The sequence below is a fragment of the Myotis nattereri genome (assembly GCF_964212035.1).
Source record: "Myotis nattereri genome assembly, chromosome: 2".
Taxonomy (NCBI): domain Eukaryota; kingdom Metazoa; phylum Chordata; class Mammalia; order Chiroptera; family Vespertilionidae; genus Myotis; species Myotis nattereri.
In genome coordinates, this window is record NC_138076.1 from 122,313,644 (window position 1) to 122,326,994 (window position 13,351).

General features: G+C 42.2%; 1 protein-coding gene across 1 annotated transcript in view; it reads right to left on the reverse strand.

Annotated features, from left to right (window-relative positions):
- Nucleotides 1-12,117, reverse strand: part of LOC308513837 (maestro heat-like repeat-containing protein family member 1) — a gene marked incomplete at both ends in the record, with an annotated part of 56,866 nt that extends 44,749 nt beyond the window's left edge. The window contains 5 exons of the mRNA XM_081083938.1: nt 8,657-8,805; nt 9,252-9,344; nt 10,455-10,617; nt 11,551-11,673; nt 12,019-12,117. Coding sequence (XP_080940064.1) covers nt 8,657-8,805; nt 9,252-9,344; nt 10,455-10,617; nt 11,551-11,673; nt 12,019-12,117 — 627 coding nt within the window. The remainder of the gene's footprint in view (nt 1-8,656; nt 8,806-9,251; nt 9,345-10,454; nt 10,618-11,550; nt 11,674-12,018) is intronic.
- Between the last annotated feature and the right edge of the window lie 1,234 nt (nt 12,118-13,351).

Here is a 13,351-nt window from a genome sequence, read left to right on the forward strand (position 1 = left end):
AGGAAGTAAATAGGGGCAACAATAGAGCTTCTGCAATGTCTCCACTGTCTCTCAGGGACACTGTTCTTTGTTGCCTGCAGTTCAATAGTTTGAGAACCATTACTTCATATATTTGCGTAGTGTTTTAGTTGTTTCAGAGAGGAGAGTAATTCTGGCCTCGATCTTTGCCAGAGCAGAAATCCCTCCACTGGATTTTAAATATTTAACATTTCTTCCCCTTTGGTTTGCCGATAGACCCCCACATTGGGCCAGCCTCCCTAAGTAGAGCTGGCTAGTGCTAGTTAATTTCCAAACAAATTGTACTACAGATTGACAAATATCTCGATTCTTGTAGGGAGCTGATATAGGGTTAAGCCTCAGACTGACCTGTAGGCAAAGTCACAAACAATTCCCAGCTTAGAGGGCACAGTCCTCTTAGCATAATTAGGCTTGACTTTGTGACACTCCCTAGATCTTATCTGGGAAGCTAATGGGCTGAGGAAGTGCAGGAAGTATAACCATGGTGTAAACAAGTGAAACTCACAAGAACAAAAACAAGTGAAACTCACAAGAACTGTGTAAACAAGTGAAACTCACAAGAACTGTGTAACTAATGGAAACCACTACCTTGTTTACCTCTCACTATAAAATAAAGGCTCAGCTTGCCTTGGGATCTCTCTGTGGCCTCAGCCAGGCACAGGGAAGATCCACGGAGACTAAGGAAAGCTAGAGAGTTTTGAACGCTGTCTCCGTGTAAAACATTCTTCGCTGACTCCGTCCACACCTTTGGGAACCCCTGGACCCGCTGGGGCTGGCCCCCAGCATATGGCGCCTGAACAGGATTCCCCTAGGTAAGCCCCCCCACACACATTGAGAACCCCCGCACTCGGGACGGATAGGACTCCACCATAGGGTGCTGCAGACCCCCCTATTGACAATAAGTAGGGTAAGAAGGTGGATAGTACAGAACATAGATTGAGAAGATTTGCCATACTTAGTCTAAAGGAAAAAGACTCTGTATTGATCTTTAAACACATATGCTTGCTAGCAGAGGAGTTAAGGTTACTCCTAGTCAGACGGAACGTTTTATACAAGTGTGTCCATGCTTTTCTGAGGAAGGAAAGGTGCTGGAAAGGTAAATGTAAAGGCATGGGAGAAGGTAGGCCCAAGGAGCCTTATCCTTAACCCCACTGCAGCCTTTCCACCCCGGGAAAGTCCAGGATTGGCAAGCTCTCCCTGGGGTGATAGATAAGGACTCAGGTAATAGCGGAAAGTGCCAATCCTACTCTTAAAATGGATATAAGAGAGCATTTGGGGGTTTTCTTTTTAATGCCTGCTTTGGATTGAGTAAATGCATTTTACTTAGTTTTAACACATCGAAGTTAGCTCTCCAGATCTGTAAGTAGGCTGGGAACGTTTTCTTAACCAGGCTAACGGGGCAGGATTTGGCTTTAAAAAAGTATATTCGGCTTTTAAAAAAAAGTAAGAAACTTTATGATAAACTATTGATGTGCATGCTTAAGGAGTTAAAGTTTCAGAAGGTAATCTCTTACAGTTTTTGCATGTTACTATAGAACATAACCCTTTTTTTTTTGAAAGAGGTACATTAGATATTAAAAGTTTGCCAAAAAGTTAATCAAAACTTGAAAAATAAAAAAAAGAAAGAAAGAGTGCCATGGTCACTTCAATGTGGTTTCTTGTTCAAATTAATATCTTAGTTTGTATTTGGAATCTAAAATCTATAATAAGAAATGAAACCCTGCTGCTGAGTCCGCCTCTGGTGTGGAGAGATTCAAAGGTGGCAGGAGAGGGCAGAGCTATAAGCTCTCCCGCAATGAGATTACTTAATGTATTGTTTAAAAATTACCGGAGAACATGTCGGGAAGTGCAAAGTTTGGCCAAGATAACCTTGGGTGCTAGCCATAACTTTGGAAAGCGAAAAAGGAAAAAAAATTTAAAATGTCTTTTTCTATTAAGCATGACTTTGGGAAAAATATGCCATCTGAGTCATTTGCTGAAACTTCCCCCAAAGCATGATGTGGGGAAAGCGAAGAAGGGAGCACATGGCGATCCAATATGGATGCCTCCTCCCCAAGTATTCTAATTTAAACTCTTCTCATGATTGAAAAGTTTTACAAAATTTAAAAATGCGTCTGGGATTTCTGTGCATGTGTAAAAAGAAACTGGCTTGGAACTAAGGCGCGCATCGTCCGATTTTGGACATTTAGATAGAGTTTTGAGCTGAAATCTCTTTCCAAATGTACAGAATAAAACCCAAGACTGATTATTTCCCAAGAAAAATGGCAAATTTTACCCAAAGGAAAAAAGATGCTGGCTAGATTCTAGCAACAAGATTGGTATATTTCCATAATAAAGAACAGTTTTTAAATGCTAATGAAGGGTGTTGAAAAGTTAACTTCAAGGCCAAAAAGGAAATTCAGTAAAATTGTCTGTTACAAAAATTTGCTAAAGAGTATGCCTTAAAATAATAATTTGGATTTGAATCTCAAGAATTATTGAACTATATTAATTATAAAAATCTAAGTAGCCCAGGTAAAAGACGGCTACACTCTTTAATTAAGGCTGGCTTCCCAAGGCAATTTCTAATGGAGGAAGGGCTAGCCTCCCTTCCCCCAACAGAACAAGCAGGTAGACCAAAAATTTCCTGCCAGTGGCAACTTCTAAAGACAGGCTTGCTTCCCAGTTTCCCATCCTTGGGAGCAATGGCAGCCTAGGACTTTGGGAGTTTGCTAAATTGCTAAATCTGCCTCATGAAAAATCTAGAGGACAGAATTAAATCTGTTGGTTGATTATGTCTTGCATTTTTGAAGTTTATTCTTAAAAATGTTATTGATTGAGAAATGCTAAATATTTAACTTGCCAGCTAAGAATTTAAAGTTCTGGTTAAATAAATTGGGAGAAATCATATAATCATAGTAAAATTTCAACATTTGTCTGATTGAAAAAAGAGGGTAAATTCTGTGATCCCAACCAAAATTTTTATATGCTAAGATCAGTTTCAATTTAATTGATATCTCTTAATAATTATAAAAGGTATATAATCTTTAAATCATATATACACATATATATTTGATGGTCTTTCAAGTTGGATTTCAAAACTATAACCAAGGAATGACTTTGGGACATTTCATGGGCCCTGGAATGTTTTCAAAAGTTTATTTTCTCTTCTTAAAAGATTTATTAATAAAGCCAATTTAATATACTTGAAATCACATGGAAAGATTTATCAAATATAAATTAATAAATATATTTTAAGTTTTTGCCTCTAAGAGAGGGCAAATCAAGTTATTTTGTTTGATATTTCTTAAAATGCAGCAGAATTTTAAGATGCAATTTAAAATAGCAAAAGCTCCTTGCCGCTGCATTTTAAATTAGGCTGCAGGTGGGACAGCATTTGCACCTCGTGAATCAGACATAAAATTTTACTAAATTTACTAACTGTACCTACTATAAGAAGCCAGTATCTTTGTAAGCAATTGAATCCTAGTAAAGTAAAATTCTTCTAAAAAAGGTTACCGAAGGCTTCCCATGATCCTTCTGTATATGCGAATAAGCCGAAAGGGAATGCTGTTTAAACATATTATCTTAAATTTAATGAAAAGGAGAAATTTTAAAATTTTGAAATATTTTCCACTAATATTTATAGGATACTCTAATGATTTGCTGTTAAAATACCAAATCTGAAAGTACAGTCACAATAAATGTTTAATGATTTTGACTTGTAATACATGGCCTTGCGGCACTATCAGTCAACATCCAGGAAGTAACCCTGTAGATTACTTAGTGTAAAAGAAAAAGATTTCTTTTTAAATTGAAGTTTTCCAAGTCTAACCCAGCAGGAGGAGGACGAGTCAGACAACAAGCAGCCCTGAGCTGGAACCACCTGTCCATTGGAAGGATCGCATGTGCCTCCTATTTGTCTGTCCTTATGTCCCAGCTTTGCCCCACATCTCCTTTCCTTTTTCTTTTTTTAAAAATCTGACTACTTGTTTGCTGGTTCTTTGGCCTTTCTCCTGCTCTCCTGAACACAGCCTTTTCTAGAATCTCCCTACCCTACTGATCCAGGAAGGGCACCTCCCTTTTCTGCTGTGACTGGGAGTGTCTGGTATATGCCCCATATGTGGAGTTGTCTTGTACCAAGAGCCCGACATCCTGGGCTGAGAAATCCCTGTCCCGGGCCCACAGCTGTTGCCTGAGTTCTCTGTTCTTGCTGAGGTCACGGTGGCTGGTACCATGGATCTGTCTCTCGCCCAATGGTGTAAGCTGGGCCCTCTCTGGAGAAGAAACCTGGGTTTCCCAAGATATGTGATCAATGCCGGGGCCCCGCCAGCAGGCGAGGGGATCCCAAGGCAGTTGCTGGGCATGGAGGCCACAGGGGCATAGGCTACCAAGGAGACAGAACTAAACCTCACATCACCCTACTTGGCCCAGAGATGGCTGGTAGTCAACGACGGGTAAGACTCCACAGGGTGGGGCAACCTAAGACAGGCACAGCCGGGGGCCAGTAGGAGAGAACTTGGGGTTCAACAGAGGTGGGGCACAGATCCTCACCCCCCCAATTGTGCAGGGGCTTGAACACTCGCCCCTTCTGAGGAAGGTCTCCTGCCCCCATGGCTGCTTCTCGCTTCCCATGTCCAGCCCAGATCGGGACCCAGATAACAGAAAGAGACTTGGCCCAGCTCAGATTGGGAACAGAAAGAGACTTGGCCCAGCTCAGATCGGGACCCAGGTAAAGACAGAGACTGGCTGACAGCAGCTGCCCTCTCACTGCAACAGGACTTGTTTCCCATTTCTACCTTGGACCACAGGGAAAGGTGCAGCTGAAGGAAAGGGCTATGTCAGGATGCTGCCTTCTTCACTTTCTTCTTCCTCTTTTTTTAAAACACTTCCATGCCTTGTAGTTCTTTTGCTTTCTCTTCTTTTTCTCTCTACTACCCTCCATTTCCACCTCATCCTCCTCCTCCCCAGTATCATCCATTTCAGCCGACCCAGAGGGCACAGTTGACTCCTCCCCAGACACCGACACCATCATCAAACACGGCCCTGATGGACCGTTTGATCCAGCCGTACAACATGGTGACACTTCGGGAAGCCCGTCACCAGTGACATCGCCCGCTAGCCAGATCAACAAGGACAACCAAATCACTGACTTGGGGTCAGCTGAAGAAGTTAACAACTGAGGCCCTGCAGATGGTAGAAAAGCAAGAAATGGAAGCTACTCTCTCAGCCAAGTCAGAGGACTCTTGAGTAAATTGGCAAAAGAAACTTTCATTTGGTAGAAAAATGTTACTGTGCTTTGATTTCTCACTTATTGCTGTTTTGCATTGCCATTGTTTTATTATTATTACTAGTTTTAAAAATGTTATGTTCAAGTTTTAAAATGTTTTGGGTTTTGCATTGGCATTGTTTTGTTGTTGCTTTAATAGCCAGAGTTTTGTTCTTGATGTTTAAGTTTGATGCTTAAGTTTTACTGTCATTATGGTAGCTTAAAAACTCTCATTATAGTAGCTTAAAAAATAAAAGAAGGGTGAGATGTAGGGAGCTGATATAGGGTTAAGCCTCAGACTGACCTGTAGGCAAAGTCACAAACAATTCCCAGCTTAGAGGGCACAGTCCTCTTAGCATAATTAGGCTTGACTTTGTGACACTCCCTAGATCTTATCTGGGAAGCTAATGGGCTGAGGAAGTGCAGGAAGTATAACCATGGTGTAAACAAGTGAAACTCACAAGAACAAAAACAAGTGAAACTCACAAGAACTGTGTAAACAAGTGAAACTCACAAGAACTGTGTAACTAATGGAAACCACTACCTTGTTTACCTCTCACTATAAAATAAAGGCTCAGCTTGCCTTGGGATCTCTCTGTGGCCTCAGCCAGGCACAGGGAAGATCCACGGAGACTAAGGAAAGCTAGAGAGTTTTGAACGCTGTCTCCGTGTAAAACATTCTTCGCCGACTCCGTCCACACCTTTGGGAACCCCTGGACCCGCTGGGGCTGGCCCCCAGCAGATTCTTAATCACTAGCCCCTGGAATGATAGAGAAGGAGAGAGAAGGAGGAAGTAGCCAAAACATTTCCACTGTCCGTAAAATGTAGGGTACAATCTCTACCTGCACAATCTGCAGACTAGCGGGTAGGTTACAAATTTCATCCTCTAACTGGCTAACTGACCTCAAAGAGCAAACCTCTGCTCCAGGTTCACAGACCTTACCTGAGGCAACATGCAGACACATGACAGGAGGGTAGGTACTAGTAAATGAGAGACTGGCTGCTCTACTAAAGGAGAAAGCTCAGAGCACATACATGAGGAAGGTCAAATCTTCACACACCAAAGAAAGTGCATGTGAGGTGGTAGTGCAATGGTAGACCACAAATGGTGATCCCTGAAAACTTGATGCTAATGGGGGTTGCACTAAAAAGAAAAAAAATCTCCTGTTGGAAATTTACAAGTGCATACTACCATGTTGAGCAACCATGAAAAATGGGCCTCTCAGATGCCTATTCTGGAGGGCATAATTGAACGACATCTCCAACTTCTTTATTTTAAAATCCATCACTGTTTAAAAGTGAGGCTAGATTCCCAAAGGTTTCTTCCAGCCAATGACTGAGTATGGCAGGCCCACTAAAGCAGGCCTACATATGCAAGATGTAGGACTTTCTGATGGGTAACATTGGCTCAATGACTCCCTGTTGGCATTGATTCCCTGTTAGCATTGAACTTTCTTAGAACGACACTCTAATGTAAAACTTTTTCTTCTTCCCTTCTCTCCCATCTTTCCCCCTTCTCCTTCTCCTTATCAATGGTCAGAACATCTCCTCAGTCTGATGGCTCTCCCAGCCTCCTCTGGCTCCTTCCCTATTTTTTCCTCACAGGTGTCCCTCCAATAACTCTCTTGCACCTCTAGTCCAAGTTGGTATGTGCTTCTTAGAGGACCAGACTAACCCACATATTGAACACTCAGAGAAGTCCTACAGGTAAGAAATTTGTTTAATTTTAAACTCAACATTTCTCACCCAGTTTACTAAATAACACGCCTTCTTTTTGTGAAATACTCATTAGAAGTTGGGGGAACTCGGTTTGAGAAATGCCATTGAATTAGAAGGAAAACTGAAACAACAATCAGAACATTTGTGTTCTGGTTCTTGAAACTCTGTTCATAAAAATACCTAATATGTGTATAACATTTCTATCACAGGCATAATTCTGAAATGGCCCTTAAAATCCCAGGTCCCTGGTGTACACACAACTTCGCCTGGTTTTTCAATCAAGCACTAAGCTTGGTGTTGATGTGAAAGGATTTTGCAGATAAAGGGTGTCCCAAAATTCACCCAAGATTTGAATTTTACGCCATTTGTGCCGTCAAGTGTTGCCAATGAAAAAAAAAAGATAGCGTGACAGCTGACAGTTCAGGGTTATTAAAAATGGAGCACTGCAAGAAAGAACAACACGTTTTCATTGTTGAGCAATATTATAAAAATAATGAAGCTTTGGCAGCTACAGTTAGCAATTTTTGTGCAAAATATGGTCGGAATAGTGATTTTACTTCATCAACTGTGAAGAGATTAATTAAAAAATTTAGACAGACTGGATCAATTAGTGATCTTAAACACTCTGGCCATCCTTCAACAAGTCGTTCAACACAAAACATCAAAGCACTTTGTGAGAGTGTAGCTGAGAGTCCAAGGACATCAATTCGGCACTGTAGTCAAGAATTGGACATTTCGAGAAGCCATTTACCCAATATGCTATTCTATACATAACCTTATACTGTATACTTTATGAATCAATAAAAAGATTAAAATTTTTAATTATAAACCTGTGTTTTCTATCAAAATTACTTCTTGCGTGAATTTTGGGACACCCTTTATAAGTAAGGTCCCACACTGGTTAACTTTAACATAGGGAGGTACTCCAGGTAGGCTTGATCTTATCTCATAGGCCCTTTAAAGCTGGCTCTAAAGGTCAGAGACAAGGAAGTCAGAGAGTTTCAAAGCATGAGGTGAATTCAACAAATGGACATGGCTGAGTTCCAGTAAAACATTCCTTACAAAAATAAGCTTCAGAATGGATTTGACCTATGGGCCAAGCTTTGCCCACTCCAACATTAACTACGCAATAAATATGAAATACATGAACGAGTCAAATTTCCCTCTCACGCACAACCCAATCACCTGGGAAATGTAGAAAGGTGTCACTTTCGTGGACATCAAAATCATTAACCATTGTGTTAACCGGTTCACTTGGTCCTTGAGTTTGGTTGGTGACATAAGGAAGAAAAGGTGGCCCATTATCTGCAGAACCTGCTCTGTCACCTGTGCCTACAGAGATATACAAACTTGCATCAGCAATAGGATGAGGAAGACAAACACTCAGGGGTTGGGCTTTATTCATCTTTGTATGACCAGGTCCTAGCATCATGCCTGGCAAATGAGACTAATCAATAAATGTAAATTGCACACTTAACAAATAAGTGAATGGACAGTGCGGTGTTTTTTTACTCTATGTTTTTCTGGAGCATGGTAAGAGGAGCCTGAGGAGGAACACCTGCTCTCCCAGAAGACCCTTCTACCAGCAAGTGGACAAACTTGAGCCTAACTTTGGCTCAAGCCTTACTCCTTCAGCCCATCCACCCATCCCCTGTAATCTCCCACTCCCACCTTGTCCGTGCTGTTCAAAGACCAACGGTTGAGGAAGATGCGGAAGGTGATGTAGGCCTTCATGGACATTTCCCTTTGACTAAAGTCCATCACCTTATCATCCCAGGGATCCAGGTGTTTCTGGGCACTGACAACCAATCCGTAGAATACTGTACGGAGGGAAGGGAGTTAGAGCTGCCCATCACCTTTCCCATTCCACAAAGTAAAGCATGCACACCTATATGTACAGTCCTCTCCTCCCCAACCCAAAAAGGGCTTTGGGGGTCCTGTTCTGGGAAGGACCCACCTGCCCACCACCTCCCCAACTATCGTTCCTTTCTGACCTCACCTAGTTCCAGGATAGGCAGGGAAAGTGAAAGAGAAAGGCGGTCAACACCTACAGCCTCCCTATCAAGTTTGCTCCTTGCCCCAAACCAGGCCAAGAAAGGTCAGATGGAGAACAGCATCTACTCATACCTGGCCTGCTCTCAGCAATCATCTGCACTTTCCGTAGACTTATGGGGTCCAACTTCAGAGAGACCCAGTCTCTTCCTGGCCTTCTTTCCTCCCTCCCGGATTCCAATTAAGCCTTTCCCCAGACCCTCCTGACCCTTACCATGACATATCGCCAACATGTCATTCTCCTCTTGGGCCAACTTCAGAAGAGGCTGGATAGATCTCCATATAGAACCAACATAGGAAACTGTATCTGGGAGGGAGAGTAAAAGAAAAACATCCCTATCCCAAGGAAAGGAGCCTCCCGCCTTAGTGTACAGAATCTAATAAGAGACCAGGATGTTTGGGTTCAGATCCTAGCTCTGCCTCCAAAGTGTCTGGGTAACCCAGAGTAAGATACTTAATTTATGCTAGTTTCCATGTCCTGAGGTGTTAAATAGGACTACAGTTCCTAATGAGCCCACCTCAGAGGGCTGTTGGGAAAATGAAGCTCCATAATGGATGCTAGCACAGCATGCAGATGCAAGGTATTACCACACCCTACACATGCACACTCCCTTCCAAGGACCTTTATGAAGCAAAGAGCTATGCTGCTGGAGGCCTTCTCAGTATTGTAAAGTGAGAACATTTGCCCTGATTAGATCAAGAGACACATTTCCAGCTTCTGTGCTGTGTCCTCTGAGTTTGCTATGCAGCCCAAACCATAAGCCTTGTCATTTTGAACCTAATGCCCAGAAGGCCAGCTGACTTCCCCCAATATCTCTCTGGCCCAAGGTCCAAGTGGCAAAGAAAGGGCAGGGTCTGGCATTTGCCTGATGACCTGATTTTTTTCCTCAACACTTTTTGATTGAGGGAGGGGAATACAATGGGTAAGAGAACTAATGCTGTCACCAACAGCCACCAGGATGGAGATTGTGTGGTGATTCTCTGCCTCATCCTACTACATTATTACCTTCCAAACCTCTAATCAAATTCAAAACTTCAGCTTCCCCTAAGCAAAGCACTCCTCACTTCTCTTTTGCCCTTTCTCACCTGTGTTAAATGGGGGCTTTCTATTCAGCCTTCCCACTAGTTCTCCAAGCCTCACCTCCAGCCCCACAGTTTCCTGTGCTTTTTAATATGCTCTCCTGTGCCACTCCTAGTCTCCAGGAACTCCCTCCTGAGTTCCCATCGGTCCCACAGGGAAGCTAGTTTGCCCCGCTCATCCGTACACACACACCCTTGACTAAACTAAGTAGAGATATACTAGTACACTGAAAGGAGTAAGGAGAATAAAGCTATACTCTAAATTCCATACAGCACCCCAAGGCCTGTTGCCCCTGTTCCTTTCTCAGACAAATTCTTCCATCCGGGGGAGCAATACCTTTGGAAAGGATGATCTTCCCCACTGCAACCATGAGGCTCCTTGGGGGCAGACAGTGTGTATTTGGTCTGTCCCAAAGCTTGACAATGATCACTTCTGGAAAATGTGACCCCAGAGCCATTAGGACCGCAGTGAATGCCTTTTCCATTTCTTCCTTTGTCTCCTGGAAAAAGAAAGAATCAGTGTTCCAAGACTAATCTCCAAGATGAGTCCCTCAGCTTCTGAGAATTGGCTTTGCTCAGTAAGTGGTTCTCCTCTATCTAGAGGGCAGTAACTATCCTATCTCATCCTACTACCCCATTCAACATACACCTTTCCCATGATAGAAGGCAAGAGCTTCCTAGAGTGTGCAAGAGTGCAGGAAATGAAACACTCTGCAAAGTCTCTGGGCTTGTGTTGGGGTGGGAATGGGGCTTGGCATTTCCAGAGCACAGAGCCTTCCCTGAAGCAACAAGTGAACCGTCATAACAGAGTTGGGTACATTATGGAGGTAACTTTGAAAATTTCTTGAAGGGTCAGGTCTTGATCAGTAAACAGGTGTGCCAAAGAAGGCAGGTAAACTGGAAGACACCTTGCATGTAGACAGTTAACCAAGAAAATCAGAAACCAGATTTACCCAGTACCAGGAAAATTAAGTATAAAAGTATCTGAATAGATGAATAGGTAGTGGTCATGAATGTTCAGTCCAAAGTTGGGCTAGCAGGCAAGTGGGTGGATTTAAATAGGTTAGTAAATAAATTGAGGTGATTAGCTGAGTTGCAACAGCAAAGGTGTGACTGCCTAAGATATCCTAGGAGGAGGATTAGGACAGCTTAGATTTTGAGGCCCAAAGCCTAAATCCGTTTCCCTCTTTCCATCTCACTTCTTTCACTTTACCTCCTTACTTCATTACTTTAACTTTTAGGTCACAGTTCTTGAGACATGTTCAGGGTATAAAACATACGCTCTAGGAAACTGTTTAGAAACTTGAGGTACTCATCTCCCAAATACTACTTAACTTCAAAATGTCATCACCCACCAGAAAGGAACTCCTGGCTTTAGATCTGGAATCCTTTCTTTCCCCATAGCCCCCAACCCACAGGCATGAGCTCCTCACCATTCTCCTCAGGTAGTTGATAAGGACACCTGTAATTTTCCGGCAGAATGTATTAGGCATCTTAGTATTTAGAATTTTGACTTCCAGTAATTTGAGGGTTTTTATGATATCATCTTCTGACATCTAGAGGAGAGAAGGGATTCAAGAAGAAAGGAAGGTTGAAGGATGGAGGGTTAAAAGAAAGAGAATAATGATCCATGGTAGAGAAAGGAAGAGGAGGACTGAGTCTAGAGAGAAGATTAAAGCTGGACCCAGGTTTGGGGGGAAGTAGGTGGAGAAGTTTATGGGTTAACCTAGGGACATGGGAACCTGACCTGGAGCTGTGAAGGGACTGAGCCGAGTAGTGCTCTGCTGACTGGAAATACTTGCCCCTCTCCTGACAGAATGGGTATGCACCCAACCAGCTACCTTTATGGAGGTGGTTCCACGCTGGGGCCAGTGCCAGGAAGATGTCTGAGATGTCCTCACCTGACCTCCAACTTTGAGTGCCATCATAAATTTCTCGATGTCTTCTTTTGAGATATACTGGCTCAACTCCCCTTTCGAGTTAGCTGTGGAAACTGCCATAGCTCTAAATATCTCTCTAAGGAATAAAGAGGGTTAGTAGAGGGGAACTGTTTCTCTCTTGCTGGAATTGGGTATGTTTTTCTTCCAAAGTGGGTAACATAGTATGATGAAATCATGCAAGAAATAATGAAAAACCAGAAGAGACCAGTGTGGTTGCTGATTATGACTTTGCCCTTCACTAGCAATATATCCGTTGGCAATTCATTAAATCCTGGAGACTCTATTCTTCATGTGAAAACTTAGTACAATAAAAATCAATATGAGAATCCTAAGAGATTGGTTACGTGTTATTAGGTATCACCTTTTAGGATCTCAGCCTGCCCTTTGGATCACATCTTTTTTTTAATTTAAATATATATTTTATTGAGTTCAGAGATGAAGGGAGAGGGAGGGAGAGCTAGAAACATCAATGATAAGAGAGAATAATTCAGCCCTAAGCAGTTTGGCTCAGTGGATAGAGCGTCAGATAAATGTTTTCGGTGGGCCGCATGTGGCCCGCGGGCCGTAGTTTGAGGACCCCTGACCTAGATGGTGGTAACACTGATATCTTCTTTGTGATAAATAATTGAGGTCTACACAATTGGCTCATGTATGTTTTTCAATGTTTATTTAACAACAAAAATATATATTTTTAATTTTTATCCTCCTCTGAGTATATGTTTATTGATTTAGAGAAAAAGAAGTGAGAGAGAGAAACATCAATGTGAGAGAGAAACATCAATCAGTTGCCTCCTGTACATAAACCCCAACCTAGGAGTGAATCCCCAACCTAGTTATGCGCCCTAAATGGGAATCAAACCCACACCTTTTGGTGTACAGGACAATGCTCCAACCAACTGAGCCACCCAGCCAGGTCAGCAGTTACATTTTTACATGACAGATACAGAAAAGAAAAACATCGAGATGAATTAAACACCTCAGTAGAAAGATTTCATAGTAGACTAGACACAGCTGAAAGTGAATTCGTGAATTGGAAAGTAGACTAAAGTGACTCATAACATAGCACAGATATAGAGAGATGAAGAAAAATGTTGAGAGAGATGAAAGATAGCATGAAAAACTCCAATAGATGCGTAATGGGAATTCAAAAAAATAGAGTGAATGGCCAGAAGGTAATAGCAATAATGGCTGAGAATCTTTCACAATTAAAGATATGAATCCTCAGATTGAAAAAGCACACCAAGTCTTTCACAGGATAAAAATAAATTCATACCTGGAGACATTGGAATAAGAT